At 43.4% G+C, this 21,244-nt stretch overlaps 1 protein-coding gene across 1 annotated transcript; it reads left to right on the top strand.

Moving 5' to 3' along the window:
- Positions 1-27: 27 nt before the first annotated feature.
- On the top strand, positions 28-18,375 carry RNPEPL1 (arginyl aminopeptidase like 1). The gene is made up of 11 exons (XM_084292074.1): positions 28-825; positions 6,178-6,318; positions 6,997-7,148; positions 7,591-7,707; positions 8,548-8,783; positions 10,913-11,026; positions 12,104-12,216; positions 13,208-13,316; positions 14,754-14,981; positions 15,144-15,286; positions 15,965-18,375. Exons 1-11 carry the CDS (start codon positions 106-108, stop codon positions 16,235-16,237), a joined length of 2,346 nt encoding a protein of 781 aa, XP_084148200.1. The 5' UTR covers positions 28-105; the 3' UTR covers positions 16,238-18,375.
- Positions 18,376-21,244: the final 2,869 nt, after the last annotated feature.

The following is a 21,244-nucleotide window of genomic DNA, read 5'->3' as shown; positions in this document are numbered from 1 at the left end:
CCCCCTGCCCGCCCTGCCCATGGATTTCACATAGCACCGGCCTCCTCCTCCTCCTCCTTCTTCTCCTTCTTCTTCTTCCTCCTCTTCCTCCTCCTCCACCGCTCCATGGCGGCTCCGGCTCCGCGGCCTCCCGGCCTTTGCTGCTGCCGCAAAGGTTCCGCCGCCGGTCCGGAGGCTCCACCGGCACCTCCCGAGCCTCCTCCCGAGCCTCCCCCGGACGTGGCTTCGGCTTCCAGCTCGCAGCTCTTCGGCCTCCGCCACCTGCACCTGGGGTTGGAGCTGCGGCCCGAGGCGCGGGCGCTGGCGGGCTGCCTGGTGCTGGAGCTCTGCGCCCTGCGCCCCCAGCCCAGCTCCCTGGTGCTGGACGTCCACCCGGCCCTGAGGGTCCTCTCGGCCTCCTACCGCCGGGCTCCGCTCGGAGAAGCGCCCTGCTCCTTCTCCTTCTCCCCCTCCGAGGCCTCCCCGGCTCCGCCGCCTCCTCCTCCGCCGCCTCCACCGCCGCCTCCGCCGCCTCCCTGCCCTCCGCCGCCGCCTCCCTGCTCCGCCAACCCTCCGGCCACCGCCACCTTCCTCTCGGCTCCCTGCATCGCCGCTCCCCCCGGGGATCCCCTCGGGGACCCTCCCGGTAGCCCCCCGCCCGCCGTCGAGCCCCCTCCGCCGTTGCCCGTCTTCGCTCAGCCTCCGGCCGCCGCCTGCCCGTTGGGTTTCAGAGTGGATCCCTTCACCGACTACGGCTCGGCCCTCACGCTCTCGCTGCCCGCTGCCCTCCAGCCCCACCAGCCCTTCCAGGTCATCGTCCGATACACCACGGCCGACGGCCCTGCTGTGAGTAACGGGGTCCCCCCTGGGGGAAAAGGGTGGTGGGGAGGCCGGGGAGAAACCCTGCTCCCCATAGTGGGGGCTTCGCTGCTCTTATAACACTCTTCTCCCCCTCCTTGAACTCCTGTCTGAGTTCGTCAGGACACCTCGTTTCATTAAGGCTAGGAAAGAGCTCCAGCATCATCTGGGCCAGGCTAGGAAAGAGCTCCAACACCATCAGGTCCAACCATCACCCTGCTGCCAATGTCACCTGCTAAACCACGTCCCGTGTAACCTGCAGCTAAGTCTTCCTGTGGTGGTTTTTGTATTAGTTTTTGCTAGATGCTGACAGAGGCAGGCCTTGCACATCCAGGTTTGTATTCTCACCGGCCATGGTGGTGCTGGAGGTGTGGAGGGAGATGCTGCTCGTTCCTCCAGGTCACCCCTGGACAAGGGATGAGGAGTGGCCCAACGGGGCCATGCGAGGTGCTTGCCTGTCCCTGGGTTTCTCTCTTCTTCAGAATCAGGAGATTTTGTGAATTCTCTCCCTTGTTTGAGTCCCCCAGTGTTCAGAAGCGCCTCGCTCCTGGCCTTTTAGCTGCTGTCTGGCACATCTTGTGTTTTTGGGAAGTTATGACAGTGAAAATAGATCAATTACCACTGAAACAACAATCCTACAGTTGCTCTGTAGCCTGTACTGTTTTGAAATCTAGTGAGAAAGATTCATGGTCCATATGATCAAAACCTATTTCCAAAAGGAACGGCTTTATGAGGGTCTTGCAGCTTGGATGCCTCCGGCTTACCTAGCAGGACAGGCTGTCAGCCTGCTGGTTTGGTGTTGCTGTTGCATTGGTCAAAATGAGTACATGCAGAGATATATCTGACTATTGCAATTTGTTTATCAAGAACTGAGTGTGTTGCCAGCATGCAACGTAATCCAGGAGCAAGTATGTACTAGGCCACAACTTTACAAAAAGGAACATGTTGCTGGAGAGAACAAGTTTGATGGATCTTCTTCGGATCTGATTTTAGTCCTAGACTGAAACTTGAGAGAGTAACTTAATCCTTAATTGTCTGGGTAGGCTTAGTGTGTTGCCTCGCTCTGGACAGTGAGTTGTATGTGAAGGATTTTATTGACAGAAGCTTCCTTCTGTAATATGTTGACCTTTTAGCATGCTGGCCCTTCTCTAACATGGAAAAATGAGATGAAAATCGAGTGCACTTCAAATTGTAACCCACTTGTACCTGAGGATAGCATTCCCTTTCACCTCTGGAGCGGTGTCTTGGTACTTCCTTCCACAGCACTGTGCTGTAGTGCCTGTGCTCCGAAGAGATACATAGGAGATGTCTTCCAGGGCCCACAGTACACTCAGAAAATCCTGCTCTTTAATTTTATTTTTCAAGATTTGTTTTGTCTGCTCTATGCCTTACTTAGGGTAGGAAGGCTCTAAAACTAATTTGATGTTGCTGTGTGCTCTGTGATCATCCTCAGTCTGGCTGAGCCATACCTCCCGTAGTGCGTGATAACACACTTTCCTCCTCTTGAACAGATGCTTTTATTTTAGACTAGCCTGCGCTTCTGACACAAATTGTACCACATTTCCTAGCTTCCTCTCTATTGTAGATTTTGGCTGGCGAAATATTTGTCCTCAAGCAGCACCTGTTCCAGCCCCTCGTGTTTCTTTTGAGCTATCTTTTTAGCACCACAGTCACTTGGTATGGTGGTGGTGCTGTCTGTCACTGCTGTTTTTCAGCCTAGCCTTTAAGAGATGGGTGTGAGTAACCCCTATGGGTGAGGGTGAGCTCACTTATTCTCATCCCTAGGGTGTTTCCTTGTGGTCCCTTTTCTCTTTGCAGCTTCACAACATTAGACCTCCCTCTTTCCAAAGTTCTATTTTCCGTGGCCTTTCTCTGAGTATAATCTTTTTGTGTCAGCGTTTATTTTCTGCAGGACTTTAGTGTGCTCCTGGGACCTATAAAGCAGTAAATTCATGTTTCAGTGCAGCCCGGGCGTGTTGGCAGTGAGGTTGCCAGGACAGACAGTAGCCTGTTTAAAATTGGAAACCTGTTGCCTTGATATGCTCGCTTTGAGCCATCTGGATATGTTAGTTGACTGTCCCATTATTCCTCGTGTGGAGGAAGGAGCCAAGAGCTCTGGGTGTTTGATGGACACTGGGAGACAGCTGAGAGATTAAAGCTGCCTTTCGCAGGGCGTTCCAGCTCCCTGTGCTGTTGGTGGCCGTATGCTCTGGACGTCACCTTTTCGTTTCAGAAGCAAGACTGTCATGAACACCGTGTATCTCATGGTGTAGGCTGAAGGCATGATGCTCAGGTGTATCAGGGAAAGCAGTTCAGCTCTTCCTTCCCTTCTTTTCACTCAACCTTACTTCTTGGTCCTACAGATAGTCTTTTGTAAGATTTTCGTTCTCTTTCCCTAGAGAAAAATCTGCGTCTGTCTCATACCCGCTGTGCTATACCTCCTATTTTGCAGTGTACACATTAACACCAATGCTGTCCTTTCCACAAGAGCCTTACAAGCAAGCCCTGCTCTGTTCTGGCATTAAGAACTGTGAGCTGCTCCGCAGTGTGTGGGCAGGGGGAAACCCTCTGCCCTCAGCCTCTGTTGGGCAGAGGATCCAGGCTGTAGCTGTTACATGAAATGCTCCGTAAGAACAGCTTTAACGTGTGAAGCAGCCTCTCTGCTGTACAGATGAGAAGCTAGGTAAAGGTGGTGAGCGCTGTGATGCTGCCCCTTAATTTTCCTAAGGGGAGCACAGGGAAAATTTGGATGTAGAGTAAATGGGGTTGTGTATAATGCTTTGCCCCATACCCTGCTCCAGCTCCCTGCCCCCAGCAGCGCCCTGCTGCCTGCGCTCCTTTCTGGGAGCTGCTTCTGCTCATTTTCCCCCCGTCCTGCCTCTGTCCTGCAGCACAGCCCGGTCTATTTATATTACAGATCTATTTATATTGTTTCAGGATAACTTTCATCATTGTTCCAAGTGCATCTGGAAAGAGAGACGGAGGACTGCCGTGTGGCTGCAGACATTAGGAAACAGGGGAAAAAAATACTTCATCCTCTGCAAACGTTTTTTCCTTTTGGCCTGTGGGGCTGGTGCTTCATTTAACTTCAACCAAATGTCAAATAAAGGGAGACTAGTTGAAAAGAACTTGTCATTAATTTATGGAGTTTCTTGTAAACAAGAATTAACTTCTCAGTTCCCCTTTGCTTCCTGCTTATGTTTTCTTCCTGCGCTGGTCAGGGGAACTTCCCCTTATCTCTCTCTGCCCTAAAGACATTGCCTGTCAACCTTTTTTCCACCCTACTCTAGTGTTATAGCTTAGTTCTAGTGGTGTCTTATCTCCCTCTTTTCTCTGTTAGCCTTTACAGTCTCTCAAAAAGCAGAGGAAGCAAAACCTTTTGAAGGTGAGGCTCTTCAGTGAGGCCAACATTGTAAGTCAGGCTTTTTGTGATACGAGCACACAAATAGCCGATAGGAGGAGCGTTTGTAGAAGTTGACATCAGGACAGCTCTTTAAAAATTTATTCTGAGGCTCCTTCCTGGATTCCCCCCTGGTGGGGGAAGCTTTTAGTTTCAAACTATGGGTTTTAATGAGGCGTTTGTCCTGAAATGCCTTCTGGAATAGCTGTTCCCAGTTCCACAGTGTTGTATCGCAGAGAAGATCCTCATTGCCATGGCATGTAGGTACCCATGGAGTGGGAAGCAGGAGGTGTGAAGCACACCTCAGCCACAGCCTCAGGATTTGGCCGGTGATCCACCAAAACACAGCACATGGATGTGAAGAGTCGCACAGCCCTTGATAAAAAGTCTCACAGCCAGGCTGTACACAGCCATCTCTTTGGCCCAACAGGCTTGAAACAGAAGGGGTGATCTTAAATCCTAAGATGAGACTGCTGCTCTGAGATTAATTTTACTTTTAGATAGTTTTACATTTTGTAATGCCTCCTGCCCAAAAATACACGCTTCCACATTTAGCAGTGGAAGTGTGAAGCTCTATATGAATAAATGAATGCTGCTGACAGCATGTTGCCTTGCCTTGCCTTTCCCTGGTCCCCTGGGGTTCTGCTGAAGTGGATAATTTGGGAGAGCAGCATGTTTGCATCAGTATAGAAGATTCAAAAGGCAAGGTACAAGATAACAAAGAATAATCTTACAGGACAGAGGGGGAGAGAGAAAACTTTGCCTTCCAGAAAACAGAGAGGTTAACTAGGAGACAGAATTGTAATGTGCCATTAAAATCAGGGCACATAATACATGGACTTCTCTTCTGTAAGTTCTTCATTTCATTCTCTTGATGACCAGAAATGAACCAGTGTCTGCACTAACTGCTGTTCCCTGAATTCAGATTTATTGGTTGCTTTGATCTGAGCATTCAGCAGACTCAGAAGCTTTATTCCTTGCGCTTGACTGTTCCCAAGACTTCAAGTGGTTCCAACTTTATTGCAAGTTTCACAATATTTGATATTTTCCGTAAAAGTTCAGCTCCAGAGTTCTAGGATTACAAGAAAATCCTTATTTAAAATTGTTCTTACACTTCAAAGTTGGAGGCAGGGAGCATGCGAAAGCATAAACATTACATTTGAAATGGAAAAACCCAAAAGGCAAATAATTGCGCTTTTTCGTATCGTTCTTAACATGTTCTAATGATTCGCTGGGGTCTGACTCATGATTTATTTGCTGTTTGATACTGAAAATTGACATGCTCAGTGGAGGTTTTTTTTTGTGTGTGTGACCACCCAGAATCTCCTTATCCACTCTGTAGAAAGAGGCCTCCAGTGTCATTGACCAGATGTTTCTTACATATACTGACTCTTTCCCATAGTGTCAAAATGTTTGATGCTTCAGCCAGCAGGGCAGTGTCAGGGTCAGAGATAATGTTGTGTACCCTGTTCAGCCTCAGGTTTTTTTATTTATTTAATTTTATTTTTTTGCTTGCACTACCTGGCCCCTACTATTCCTGTTGATGTTGAACGACAACACGAAGGTACTCAGGGCACTCCCTCTGAGAAGCGGGTGGTGTGGCTGTTTGCTAGGGACTTGTTATTAACCAAGCAAATCAATATAACGGGAACAGTGAATGGCTGGAAGACTCAGTGTTCCCTGATACTACTCAGTGTGCAACTGACACAGTGAGAAACTACCCTGAGCAGCCATGGCAAATAAACAGTGGTAGAAAGCTGTTCTGTTAGAAATGGAAACGTGCCCTGTGCTAGGCATGCATCTGGGGAGCCAAACAGCTGGGGAGCTTCTCCTCCACCACAATCCTCTTGATTTCAGATTTTGTTTCCTGACAGTTCAGCTGTGTGATTTTTTTTTTTTTTTCTCTTCCCTCATCTCTTCTTCACATCATGTTCCAACAGATCTGGTGGCTGGATCCAGAACTGACGTATGGCAATGCCAAGCCATTTGTCTTCACGCAGGGCCACTCGGTGTGTAACCGCTCTTTCTTCCCCTGCTTTGACACACCAGCAGTGAAATGCACTTATTCAGCTACTGTCAAGGTAAGGGACAATTTGGTAAAATAGTTAATGGAGCAATTAGCTGCCCTTGACTTGTGAAAGCATTGTGACATTGTGCTTGTATATATAATATAAAATATACATTATGACATTACGTATTATAAAAAATAGGGGATTTTTTAGATCCCACGTTCTGGTTCTTGAAGTAGAGTCAGAGTACTGCCACAAAGCAACTCTGCCTGTCACGCTAAAGTCTTTCATTCCCAGTACTCCACACTGAAAGAGTACCCATGACATGGGCAATGAGACAATTTGGTTTGTTACTTCCAAGAGTGGTTACTGATGATAATACCCAACTGTATTTAATTGATTCTCAAAAGGAAAAAACACAGTTTTATGAAAGCAGCATCAAATAACGTTGCATTTTTTGTAGACGGCATCATTTGATACGTGGGCACTTTTGGGGCAGGCATACAGTTGGCCTAAGTACCCATGAAATATAAGAGCAGTAATATTTTTGGTTGGTATGTTTTCATGGCATGTGTAGATTGTGGTACAAAAAAAGAAAAATCAGAAATCTTCTATTTTCCATGGTTTCTAAATGATTGATTTTCTGGTCTATAACAAAAAAAGACGTACATTAAAAACAATGAGATCTGTGGTGTAGTTCTTCAGCCTTGGCCATTTAGTCAGTTGGTGTGTGTGATGTTGATCTTTCAGGCTCCAGCAGGCATGCAGGTGTTGATGAGTGCCACTCAAAGCACCTACTTAGAAGATGAAGGTGTCTATCAGTTTTACATGGAATACCCTGTTCCTGCCTATCTGGTGGCCCTGGTGGCAGGAGACCTTATACATGCAGACATAGGTCCAAGGTAAGATTTACAGCAAGCTGATTTTTCCTTTTGTGGCTCTGTGTAATGTGCTTCACATTACATTCAGTAAATTCTTTAAGTCATCAGTAAGGGAATGGTGGGGGCCATAAGCTGTGAGCATTCAGAGCTTGAGCTTTTAGCTGGGTGTAAAGAACTTCATGGCATTGTGCTCAGAAAGGTATTTTCCTCTTCCATAAATGTTTCCTATTGTCCCCAGTAACCATTGCAGCTACTTGCTTCATTGCCTTAAGGTGTTTTAAGGGATCTTTGATCATCTTTTACCATGTATCCAGAGACAGTTGACCTAGGAAGGCCTCAGTTTGATGTGAGACCTTTTAGCACTATGACCATAAATGGAAACCTGGTGAGAAGGCAGGCTATTCTTTCTAAGAGATAATTCAGTTTGTTAAAGTATCACCTGATGTTTTCTGTTTTCTGACAGGAGCAGAGTGTGGGCAGAGCCTTGCCTGCTGCCAACAGCCATCAGCAAGCTTTCTGGCATGGTGGAGCGCTGGTTGACTGCTGCAGAGAGTCTGTACGGGCCATATATTTGGGGGAGGTGAGTTTATTAAGTCTCCCAGGAAAGTGTAATGTAATCCTGAGGATGCTGAAAACCTCACTCATTACAGACTTATTGAGAGTCTTAGCCCCAAAAGATAACATTAATAGTTTATGAAGTTAAGCTGTGCTGTGCATTAAAAGAAAGTGTTTTCGAGAGAATATTTTCATTCTTTGAACTGAAGATGTTTACAAAGGCTTCCTATATTTATTCACTAAAGGTAATCAGGAAGAAAGTGTTGTTGTTAACCCACCAAATGTTGTTTGAAATGGTCTGAGAACAAGACCCAGTGTCGTGTGCCAGTGCTGTTCATTGGTGAAGAAAATCAGGAAACAAAACAAATAGTATTGTTATGTTCTGAAGCAGAGGGACTAGTGTCACTTTGCTGACACCGCAGGCACATGAAATCAGCTCATTCACTCAGCAGCTTCCCAAGCTCTCTCTTTCCTGGAAGCCTCTGGGGTAAAGATTTATTTGTATATGTGGGTAGTGTATGTAAACATAGTGGTTCTGGCTATCAGATACACAACTTGTGATGAGTTTGCATGTGTGAAGGGAGCATAATGCTTCTGGGAAGTGCAGGATCTGCTGCACGTGGAAAGACTGTCTAGCCTTATGTCCAAACCTGAGCAGCTTTTTGGTCAACAAAATCAAAGTCTGTGATTCCCTGATCAGAAGAATTCGGCATCTCTGGTTTAGAAAGCTGGTTCCTGGAATCACAAAAACTCTTAGAGCTTTCTGTAAGGGGAAAAATATGTTTGTGTGTACGTCTTTTGAAATAGCTGCAATTTACCTCTCTTTTTCCTTTCTCTTTTCTCTCCTCTCTCTCTGTAATTTTAGATATGACATTGTTTTTCTTCCTCCATCCTTCCCCATTGTTGCCATGGAAAACCCATGCCTGACTTTCATCATTTCTTCCATTCTGGAGAGCGATGAGTTCTTAATCATTGATGTCATTCACGAAGTTGCCCACAGCTGGTTTGGAAATGCAGTCACCAATGCTACGTGGGAGGAGATGTGGCTGAGCGAGGGGCTGGCCACATACGCGCAGCGACGGATCACCACTGAGACCTATGGTATAGCTGCAGAGATGTTTTTCTTTGTGATGTGTCTAACTAATAATTGAGAGCTGGCTGAATGAAATATTTGCCTTGGGAGCTCAAAAGGCTGTTGGGAACTGTATTTTGTTGTTGTTCTGGAACATAAGTGGCCCAAACTTTGCTTTGAACATCTTGGATGCTTACAGTCTGAGGTTTTCTTGGCTTTGGGATGAATAAATACTTGATACAGTAACAGGAACTTTGGATGAGGTGTGTGTTAGCACAAGGCTTGAAGGAGATCTGTAGGAACTTTGGCACTGCCGTTGTGTACCAGGCAGGGGTTCGCCTGTCAGACCAAGGTGAGCAGCGGTTACATCAGAGAAGTAAAAAAATTTATTATGGTAACTGTCCTCTAAACCAGTATGTTTAATTCTGGTCAGTTAGTAGTTAGCTACTGCTGGAAAGAGTGAGGTAATAGCCCTTATCAAAGAAAATATATACCTACAGAGCTGTCTGTTTGAGGCTTTGTGTAGATCCATAGAGCCTCACCTTTGGCCGCTTTTATCAGCAAATTTCATGGGTCAATTGTATGGTACTGTCCTTAGAATATATAAGTAATAAAACATTCCTATTGCTTTTATTTTTTCCTCTGTAAATCTTGGCAGCAAGATTTACATCTTAGCATCTATGGAGATGTTGCTATGTGCAGTGCCTGTCTTTGAAAGCTGTTTTATGCTCAGTAACTCTCAGTGGCTAGGACTGTTCTAACATGTCATGTTATATAACACATGGCAATGATACGAATTGGTCATAAGATGCTGACCTCTTTCTCTGTCCCATCTTAGTCCATCTTTCTGAACTAAGACAAGGTCCTTGTTTGTAGTCTCTTGAAATTTAGGATTGGTTGTTCCAAGAAGCAGTTGTTCAGGAAAGTAAGAAATGCCTTTCCTTGCGCCGCTCCTTAAAAAGCTCTTTTTGCATTCTGTTTTGTTTCAAGGACAAACCTCGGATCTAAATCTTGCCATTTCTGACATCATTTCTGGCATATCTTCTGCTGTTAATAAAAAGGCGTTTTCGTAATGACATTGTTTACAGAATTTGGAGTCCAATGACCACCACACCTCTTGGATCTTGCTTAATCCTCCTCCCTGTTTGCAGCTTGAAGTAATTGCCTTAAACACTAGCTGTCCTGCAGGATTCTTGTTTTCTCCTGTGAAGCACATCCACCCCCTTTCTCTGCTAGTGTAGATTCATCTGTCTTCCAGAATTGTCCTGGTTCTTAATTCTCAGTGTGTTTATATCAGATTCCTATGTATACACTGAGACTTTGAGATTGAATCTACATAACAAGCACTGTTGTTGAAGTTAAGATTTAGGAAAGAAAGCTAAAGTGTTAATGGCCCTAGATGTTAAGTATCTGCTGAATGTGAGAATCTATTTTCCACAGCGTTACACATCTGCAAAGGCATAGGAAAGATTTCTTGACTTGCCAGTGCAATGCAGCTAGTTTGGCATGAAAGCGTGGAATGCTCTACGTTGCGGCTAGATAGAAGAGTAGCCTACCCTGCTGCAGCTATAAAAGAAGTCCTGCTGAGTGGAAGGTGAAAACTGTATGATACAATATGGCTAGGGTGCTAAATAAAGCTTCAGAAAGATCCACTGGATCTTTAATATGCTAGCTAAATCTAATCCTTTTCTGTTTTCACCCAGGAGGTGACATTCACTCAGTAATATCATTCATTCAGTAATATTCTTGGCACTGGATATGGAGTTATATATCTACTGTTCTACCCGTGACGTTACTTTTTTGTAGCACTTGGTCACTCCTTGATAGTTACCAATACAGTAGATATTCCAATGCTCTTCTGCTCATCTTGCAAGGGCTGATAAGGTGGTGTCAGGGCTTTAAACTTCAGCATCGTTTTAAAGCATGCTGCTTTATTTTTCAGTTCAGCTTTCTGCGTAATCAAAATGAGTAAATGTACTGGTTTAGGCTCTGACTTTTGTTACAAATTGCAAGGAATTTTTCACGCAAGTTCCTATGACGTTAGATTACTGTGATTCTGTACTGCTGTTGTCTCTTACACCTCCAGTCACCTTTACTTTGTGTGTGTGCTAGTTCTGCAGTCACTGTCCCACAACTAATGGGTTTCTGTCTGGGGCAGGAGCTGCCTTCACATGCCTGGAGACTGCGTTCCGCCTTGATGCTCTCCACAGACAGATGAAGCTCCTCGGAGAAGACAACCCAGTCAGCAAGCTTCAGGTTAAACTGGAGCCAGGTATTACTTGTGGCTGAAGCTGCTATGCAAAATGTCTGGATATTTTGCTGGATGCTGGAATACAGGCCAAAAAAAGACTAGTTTTTAGTCTTCCCTTTCTAAAGGGAATACCTTTAGTATTCCTTTTAGCATATAAAAGGGAAAGAAAGGGAATACTAAAAGGTATTTTAAAAGAAAAAAAAAAGACTGGCTTGTAAACCAATCTAAATGTAAATAAAGAAACTTAAATTGAGGTTTTCTTCAAAATTGGTTAACTCATCTTTATAAAGATTGTTCTGTTCTTAAACAGAACAGATTCACTGGGCAGAAACCAAGTATGAAAAACTTCTGCCTTGAAAGCTTCATGGCTTTGAGCTTCTGAAGCTGTAAAATTAAATAGTTTGTAATGGAAAATACTTGGAAACATCTAATTCTGTGCTATTAAATCTTCTGCTTTTTGTGTGTTTGTGTAAGAACTGCATGTGCATGCATAAGCATACAGATAAACATATATTTGGTCTCCTGAGTGAGTTATGCACTGACTGTTAGAGGCTGTTTGATTATCACCTGAGCTAGATAAATGGTGATGGAGTGCAGTACTGATAGTTCTTGAGTTTTGTCCTGATCGCTGGAGATGTGAAGCAGTCTTTAGTCTAGATGATATGCAGGCCAACCTAAAATGCAAGTAGAGGTATTATCGGAACTGAATGGAATGGAAAACTACATTGGAAGTGTCAGAAAAGGAACAAGTAGTGCTTACTTTACATTGATATATTTGAAAATGTGTAGCGCGGTGATAAAACCTGAGCTTGACACTGGGAAAAAAAAAGTTTTTTAGTCCTCTAATTTGAAGTGACTTGTTTCATGTGGAATTAATACCTAGCTTACAATAATTGCTTTTTTTTTTTCCAGCCTGTACACTTGGACTGCTTCTGTTAATTTACTGTCGTAAATTAAATGTACTGAGATCAGGCTTGTTCTGTTTTTAAGTCACTGCATATTTACTCTGAGATCGCTGAGGAGTAGAGACATTTAGACCAGTTGGAATTTGTGTTCTCGTTGCATAGTGTCTTATAACGTTGTTGTTTCTCCTTTCAGGTGTAAATCCTAGTAATTTAATGAACCTCTTCACCTATGAGAAAGGCTACTGCTTTGTTTACTACCTGTCCCAGCTCTGTGGTGACCCAAGACACTTTGACTCCTTCCTAAGAGTTAGTGTGCATATACATATGTTTCTCTTAAGATTTATAGCTGCTTTTTTTTTCCATGTTTTGTTACTGTGGCTAATTGATAGGGGTAATGAATGCAAGGGTGTCTGAGATGGAGGAGTGGGTGGCCCCTTCTGCCATCCTAGATGATTAACAGGTTTTTCTTGAGATTCTCATAAGTGAATGTGCTCATGCTCTTCTTTCATCTCAGATTGTGAGTTTAGGAGGTGCCAAATACAAAGTAGCTATTTATTTTTGTTACCTCCTTCCTGTGCTCCAAATAATTAGAAAGCTGTTCAGCACAGATTATCAATGACTGGAAAGATGTGACATCATTCGCTACTAAAAGATATCAGCTTCTTTTTTTTTTTTCCAGTCAGAATTGCAAAGGGCATTGTTTCCTATATTGGGGCAAGTTTGTTGTCTCGGAACACATTTGTAATACTTATGTGGGCTATTGATCTGTTTTTGAAAAGTGACACAGCTCATTGCTTTTCTCTTTTCGATGCATACATTTTTTTCAACTCCTTCCCAACCATGCCCCATTCGATCTTTTTTTCATGCATAGTTACATAAGTATGATTTAGTCCATAATCTTAGTGAATCAGACAGTAGCCAGCTGTTCTAACTTTTCACTTGTGTGAACATGAGGAAACCTTCCTGCCTTTGATATGTTAATGTTTTTATAATTGTATCAGAAAAAAAAACAAAACAAAACCACAAACCCCAAACTCAGCTGTCAATGTCTTTGCAGCTACCTTTTTTTTTTTTTTTTTTTTCTTGTTATGGTGCTTTCCTTATTTGGGAGGGAGGTGGAAAGTATTTTTTGTGCTTATTATTATATGTACTTTTTAAACTGTCATTCACCCTTCCAAGTACTTGTCCTCACTTATCTTTTTTTTTTTTTTTTTTTTTTTTAATTGTATATAGTGGTTATTTAACAAAAAGAAGCTATCTTTCTCCTCACCATAATTCATCCTTTTTACTGTTTCAGGCCTACATTGAGAAGTACAAATTTACCAGTGTTGTGGCTCAAGATCTTCTGGATTCCTTCCTGAATTTTTTTCCAGAGCTGAAAGAGCAATGTGTTGAGAGCAAAGCAGGTAGGATGGAATTTAGTTAGTTAACTGTAAAAAAATGTAAAAAGTCTGGATAATAAATTTTGTGCTTGGCTTGGAGGACATGTAAGCAAATGCTAAGGTTGAGGCAAACAAAACACTTTGGCAACAGCCAGAGGTTTGGGGTACAAATGGCTGTGATGACTTACTGTCAACCCCCTCTGTGCTGGGAATGTGAATGTCTTATATGGCTTACAATTTTGGCATTAATTGTCTGAGTGGTCCTCAGTGGTTTCTCAGCTCATCTTTTCACATTGCTGAGTGATCAGTGCATACAAGAATAACAAATACTTAAATGCAAGGAAAAGACGACCATACTTTGAAATTTAATTTAAATACAGAAAACGTGCTTTGTGAACTGTAACGGTTTGCAAAGTCATTCACGAATATATAATCTCTTTGATAAGATTTCATCCTCCTTTAAAATCTTCTCCTTATATCTGTTGGTGGATTTATAAAGGTCTGTAGTCTACTAGGTGCTTGCTAGACTGCTTACTTAAAGAACTGAGACTTACATCATTCTGCTGTGTATCCTTCCTTGTAAGTAATTATTGAACCCAGTGGTAAGTTTAAACCAAACTGGCAGTAGAGTACAGCTCTTTATAACGCTGAGGTCCAATGGTCTTTGTGAAAACTGGCAGCAGAGAGGTGAACACGAGTGATCTTACTGTGGGAAAAGCTGCAGCATGAGCTCAGCAGTTTTTTGTTTAATTTGGCCAACTGGTTGGCTAGTGAGGTAACCACAACATGTGCCAACTATTGCCTGACTAGTACTCAGGGGCTGCGGGAGAGGGGAGTTTTAGGGTAGATGGTGTGGAACTAGAAGTATTGCCAAGGGTTAGGAAAGTGCTGAGGTGGTAGAGGGTAATGGGGAAGAGCTCTTTGGGAAACCAAGCTCTGTTAGCTCTGCCGTTTGTGGAGGAACTTGGTTTGGGTTTAGTTATTGATTGTATAAACAAATTTAAAATTACTTTTTCTTGCTGATGGGCAGGAGGGGGGTTCAGTCAACCCTCACCTCCTTTTTTAATGAAGCAGATTTTCCCCATGTTCTTCAGTATTCCTCAAAATTCTGGGAATGAGAAATGCACAGAAAATCTTACGTTAGAACACAATTTGATCATAGATACTTGTTGGCCTGTCTGTCTTAAGAGCATGTGTGTCTCTTTTATTTACTTACTGCAACGCTGAGCTCTAGAAGACTCGTGGTTAAATTTGGCAGAGGTGTTGCTGGCCCTCTTCCAGATGTAGCGTAGGCTAGCCTGATGAGACTGCTAGGACTGTTATGTCACTGTAACTACGGGTTGGTCTGATTTGCTATTGTTAGAACCTCTCTTAACTGTGCTAGAAGCAGTCCTGAACCTTGAGACAGCCAAGCCATCTGCAGAGACTCCTGCTCGACATTTTTGGTGCTCCTCATTCCAGGACTGGAGTTTGAACGTTGGCTCAACGCTACAGGACCTCCGTTAGCTGAGCCGGACTTATCTCAGGGATCCAGTCTGACCAGACCGGTGGAGACGCTCTTCAAACTCTGGACCACTGAGCCTCTGGACTCTGCTGCTGCCGCCAGCAGCGTTGACCTCACTAAATGGAGAACGTTCCAAACCGTGCTTTTCTTGGACAGGTTGCTGGATGGGTCACCGCTGCCACATGGTGAGTACTCTGTAAGGGAAGCAGAAGAGCATTCCTGGAATGACAAATTGAATTCTAAAGAGCCCCACCCCACCTTGATCTTACCATTCATTATTGTCCGATGACCCTCGAACTTGACAAAACAGGTCATAGTTTTTTCCTCTGTGTATGTGCTCTCTTCAGAGGTGATAAAAAAGCTTTCGGAGTGTTACTCCTCTCAGCTGGACTCCATGAACGCAGAAATCCGCATCCGCTGGTTGCAGATTGTAGTCCGCAATGACTACTACCCAGACCTTTACAAAGTTCGTCGCTTCTTGGAAAACCAGGTACTAAGTGCTGGATTAAAATCACTGCACCTCTCAGTGCATGAGACATGTGCATGAGACATGCGACGTGAAAGACCTTGGAACTTCTGCTTCCTGGCCAAGTGTAGACCAGGTGTGTAGCGAAGGGGCCGAGCATGGCTCACCTGCTAGCGGGTGGGGAGGAACGGGCAGATGTAATCTGAAATGCCTACAGATAGTCTGTGCTTTTCTAGCCTAACTCATACCCTTGTCCCAGCTCTGCCCAGTGCATTTTTGCATTGCTTTACAGCAGCCCTGGCTTTTCCAGAGCAGAAATTTTCACAATACTAAATCATGTGATTGTTTGAATATTTACCCTTCAAGCAAGGCTAGGGCTCATCAAATTCCTTTCAGTGGTTTTTATCGTGCAGGAGCAAAAGGTTAATGCATGTGTTCGCTATGGCCTCTTCCCCTTGGCCTTTTAAATAGCTCTGTTATTTGTGTTGAAATAGCTCAGTTGTAGAGAGCAAGTGGTTTTTGATTATCATTCGCATAAAACTTTGCATTAAACTTATCTAAAATAGACTCAGCTATCTTTTGAAGAAATGTGTTGCTTGTCTCCAACCTGAATTCATTTAGGGCTGTTGGAGTATAGCTGTAGAAGAGCTGAACCTCTTGACTTCTGTTAGAGTGGTATTATCCAGTTTTCCTTTTTTGCAGATGTCTCGGATGTACACAATTCCACTTTATGAGGACCTTTGCACTGGCACACTCAAGTCTTTTGCCTTAGAAGTTTTTTACCAGACCCAAAACCAGCTGCACCCCAATTTACGGAAAACCATCCAACAGATCTTATCACAGGGCTTAAATCCACTTCCTGCCATAGACACTACAGCAGGCGCTACAGACACACCAGCAATGGTGCTTGAGGACAAAGTCTCAGAGGCCACAAACGGTGCCATTTCACTCAGGGATGTTAACGTGTCTGCTTAGATCACCAGCTCGTGTCAGCCATGAAGCTTGAAAATGGGGACAGGAACAGAGGGAAGATACCAAGTGTCGCCTCCTTTTCCTCAGCCCTGCAGCTGCAGTGTGTTGCTGTAACTGGATTTCTCTCACAAAACACAAAGGAAATGTGCCTTCAAGTATCCAGCATATGACACTGCCAGGCTTCAGAGATCTCCTTCAGCTGTGGGTTGGATGTTTTGATTAGGTTTATACCAGGCAGGGACTCCTGGGCAGTTACTTCTTCAGGGAAGGTGGATAGTTCTCTTTCCTGAGGCTCTTCTGGATGTTTTCTCCGAGGTTGTGGTTTTTGTTTGTTTGTGTTTTTTTTCCTTCTTTCTTTTCTGTTTTGTCTGAAGCCACTGAGGCGTGTCCTACTTGCTGTGTATATGTTGCCGGGGAGTGTATGTGTGTCAAGCTGCCAATATCCTGACATTTGGACTGAAGTTCTGCAAAGAAGACACTCAGGAATTCTCAGTGGCAGCAGATGTGTTTTCATGTTATGCTCCTTACTGTGACAGAGGTATTGTGATTTTGGAGGTAGGGGACTAATGCTCAAATGATTAAGAAACTAATTTTAAATAGCTCCTTTTTTCCCCCATTTCCCTACTCCAAGTGGCTAAATAATAATAATGCTTTATATATATAAAAGACCAGGGGAACCTTATGATGGATTTGAAATCCTTCCATAGTTAACCCCACAGTTTTCCCTTTGCACTCAATGGGACAAGCAATAAAGAAATATGTAGGCTTGAATTTTCAAAAAAAAGTCAGATGAGGTGCCCAAATGCCATCAATTCTGGTACTAGCTGGATGCCTAAATCTTTTTTTGACTGTTTCGACAAGTCTAGCTGCAATCTTTGTTAGTGTCTTAGCATGTGTAGCACATGCATTCATCAGATACACCGTGTGTTTTCTATTCTGTCCTTTTGGAAAAAATTAACAGGACCTTTAATTTAATTTTTTAAAAGATCCCTAGCATATGTTGGGGCTGGAAGTCAACCCTGGAGATATCCATGCTCAAATTTTGCTGCCTTGCATAACATTTGCCTGAATAACAGTTGCCCTGTCATATGATAGTCTGAGGGAAGCACTCTTTTTTGATGTGAAAATTTAAAGCCTCACTTTACTCGAGTCTGTTTTCTGACTCGTGGTGGTGGCAAGATGCCATTTCATTCACACAGCGTGCTGTTTCTCTTGATCCCTGGCCAGGCCTGCAGGATGGAGAGACTTTCTCATCTATGCTGTTTGGTCTCCAAAGCGCTGAGGGTGAAGCAGTGCTGGCTATGTTACACAGTACAGGTGATGGTTCTTGAACTCCGTGCCCCTTTCTTTTAAGCACGGATAACTGTGTGCCTCTTGGTGAGCTCCCAGCAAGCACCTCTGAGCTGACATATCAGCAGGATAGAGGACTAGTTTGACTAAAAGGTGAAACACTTGGAAGAGGCTCAGCTAATGGAGACGTGAGAGATAATCTGTTATAAACTTTAGTGCAAATTTTAGCACTGCTATGGGGATCTGCATAGCACAGGGAGAGGGGAAATTTGGGAGATATCACCAAAAGAATCTGTTTACACCCATGCGTGGATGGGGACCTAGGTGCTGTTACTGGTTCTGCATTTTCTGGCTTTAAATTCATTTGGACTTCACCATAGCCTTAGCCTGGGCTGAACTGGGATAAAGCAATAATGAACTCAGGCCTCTTTAGTGCTTCATTAGTTTTCAAAAATGGGCCCTCAGCATTGCTGGGCTTCAGAACTCCAGGTTCTGCTCTTTGCTCCGTGAATGGGATTACCTTTTTTGTTCTGTTTTGTTTTCCCAGAAGGGATGGAGAATGATGTTTTCTGTACAAATCTTTTTCCTTTTCGTGTGTTGTTCCATTGAAAGAGATTTGTACAAGCTGACCTTCCGCTTCCTGCGTTGCCACTGTTGGTGCTGCGTCTCCTGGACCCCTCTGCCAGCAGCGGCAGCCTGGCCAAGCCCAGTAACCACTAGCATCTTGGAATCCCAGGCCTCTGTTTTAACACGTTTTATTTTGTGGGAGAATGTATGTGACCCTGGTTGGAATTTTTAATTTACATGGATGCCTTATGATGATTGTCAAATTAAACTAAGCTTTGTGACAAGTTGAGCCTTTTGAGCCGTTTTTCAGTGTCCCTGTGAGAGATACCTGGAAGAGGTGACTTGGTATGTTGTCTTTATTTTGTCCTTTTCTGGAGGACAGCGTTGTGGGGTTTGGAAGCTATTTAAAAGCTGCACATCAAGAAGTTGGAGAACTGACAAAAGAAAATAATAAAAAGTAAATATCTATGGTTACTGCAACTGAATGAAGTACATCAGATCAGCTGTGTGTTTGCATAAGCATCAAACAGAGCAGGGAAATGCTGTCTGGTCCTAACAGACTGTTTCCTGATTAAAGGATACAAGATTTAAGTAGGTGTTTCTGCTTTCATCCCTGTGAGATCCTGTCAGATGGCTATTTTGATCCAACTTGTTCTCTGAAACACAGAAATGGTGCAAGATTTTTTGGGTATTAAATGTGTAAGTATTCTATGCATCTTACTTCAGGTACTTTCGTTCCTCTTGTGAGCGAGGAGCGTACTTTTATTTTGAAGAGAGAAGGAATTGGAAGCAGATTTTTGGAGATAAGCCTTCCTTTTGTTGACCTAAAATAAATGAATGCTTCAGGCAGCTTTCTATCTTGATTTGTAGTAGACTTGACATTGAATGGCAAATTAGGCTGAGATTAAATAGATACTATTATTGTCCTTATCTTTGCTAGGTTAATTTCTGATCTATTTAGTACAGCAAAAGAGTTTTGTTTAAGCAAATGCCAAGAGATTGGGCTATTCTCCTTATTTTTAAAATGAACGCTGTTACTTTATTTCCTTGCAGTCATGAGCAGGGTGGTGTGTAGGGTCTAGTAATATCAGTTGTGAAGAAGTTCTGAAGAGCCGTACACTTTAATAAAATGGAATATTGCTAATTTATTTTTTTTAGCATCTCATAGCCACATGGGTTAATACATTAAGTGTAATTCCTGACAGCTACATATATTACTCTGTTAAGCTTGTATCTGTAATTTTGCTGCCATGATACATTACAGCATCCTAACTGTGCACTCCATCCCAAACGTTCTATTTAAAAAAAATTTCTCATGGTCTCGTACTACAGTGACCTTGGCCGTTGTCCGTTTTGGATAACACAGGACCTTCAGTACACCCATACTAAGCACACGTACTGCACAATTCACCTTAGGTCAAGTGCACTTCTTCAGTCTGTTTTTCCTGCTTGTGTTTGTCCAAAGATAATGCAATGTATTCAACAGTTATAAATCACGACTTTTTTTTTCACGCTTCGTTATAGTTTGATAACAGCTTAAAGTTGTTATGACCAAAATATCAGTCTTCGTGTATAAAAACCACAGTAGAAATCACAGTGTGAGATTTATCAAACCACTAACCTCTAAGAATTGTTTTTCTGTTGGGAAGATGCAATTTAAATGACAATTTAAAGGCTAAGTCTGTTTTCCGAGTAGCTAAAGAGAGCACTGTGATACCAGTCTTCTGTGGTATGGAAGAAGTATAAAATGCTGCTCCAAAATCTCCATTAAGCAGCAGTAGGACATTGTGTGCTGCTACTCTTGACACAGCAGCAACAACTGTCAGCTGCAGTACAACTAGTAGTACTGCAGGGATTAAACCTGTGCCTTCCCAAATGTTTGTGCTGCTATCAGGATCCAAAGAATTGGAAGAGTTCTCCTGTGTAATTTAAAGGACTTCTGTGTGTCACCATTTGCAAAAGCACACATGCTGGGCCTGCAGATCCCATTTAGTGGTCTCCCTGGCTCTGAACCACCACCATTTGAAGACAAGTGACAGAGGTGAACAAGGGGTTGATTAAAACTCAAAACTGTGGGAAGAGATTATGAAAATACCATCAAATAGTACTCTGTCAAAGGACAGTCTTTATTCACATGGAAATGAGCTGGCTATGTAACTGGATGCAAATCCCTTTTAACTCTAAATTTCCATGGCAACGGGACTTGGCCTATTGGTGTCTGCTTTCCTCCAGGAAATATAAAGCACCTGCGTAAAGTGCCCTGAGAAACAGGTTGACAAAAAGGCAAGTGTCATTTTATCTTAAAATATTCTAGCTCTTACTATCTAAATAGACCCGTGTTTTCTGTTTTAAGGAATAATATAATCCATCGGGATTGCCAAGAGGCAACTGAGAAAATTACTGCTTTTCTTCCAAAGGGCTTAGGGTCAATAAAAGAAAACATTGCCAGCTGCATAATGGATGAATTTGCCTGTTGCCAACTTTGCAGTCAAGGCAAAGAAAGCATGTCAGATGTGTTTAGGGAGATAGAGATAACTTTCATCTCTTCCTTTCTTCTAATAGCACCGTATATACAGATGCATGCTTAGCTACCTCACTGTTCCAGGTAAGGCCTACTGTATTTACACTGTTATAGGAAGCAGTATGAACTTTGAGCTGTAATCTGTCCTTTAATGACATGTATGCAGTTCTGATCTGTGATCACTGTTGCCTAAAAAGAAAGCAGCGAGGGTGAAATCACACAGATGAGAGCCTCACTGTTCTCAGACAGAGAGGCCTTTTCTTCCCTTTCCTTCCACCAGCAGAGACCTCTCCCGTGTCAGCTCAGTTGCAGACCATGCAGCTGCAGCTCTCTTGCATGAGCCAGACAACAGGGGCCCTTATTCTTACTGACGACAGCGTTCCCTTTGCTCCCACAAGGGTCAAAACTCAAATGTGGAAAGTCTTGCTTGTTGATTAAATTTGCAGTGGGGAAGCCTTGTGTCTGTACAGTGGGCATGCACAAGCAGCCGAGAATTTCTGGGTTAGCCAGTCACCAGACAGCAGTTGGATCATCTGCTAGTGCCCTGGGCCGCCTTCTGTTCCCTGAAGGCTGAGGTTTGTGAGGAAGATTTCAGTGTTCATTTTGGATAGAAACAAATCTGTCCTTTGTGG

This window comes from Netta rufina, assembly GCF_964035555.1.
Source record: "Netta rufina genome assembly, chromosome: 9".
Taxonomy (NCBI): Eukaryota; Metazoa; Chordata; class Aves; order Anseriformes; family Anatidae; genus Netta; species Netta rufina.
The sequence above is the reverse complement of the archived record's forward strand: the minus strand, read 5'-3'. Positions and strand labels throughout refer to the sequence as shown.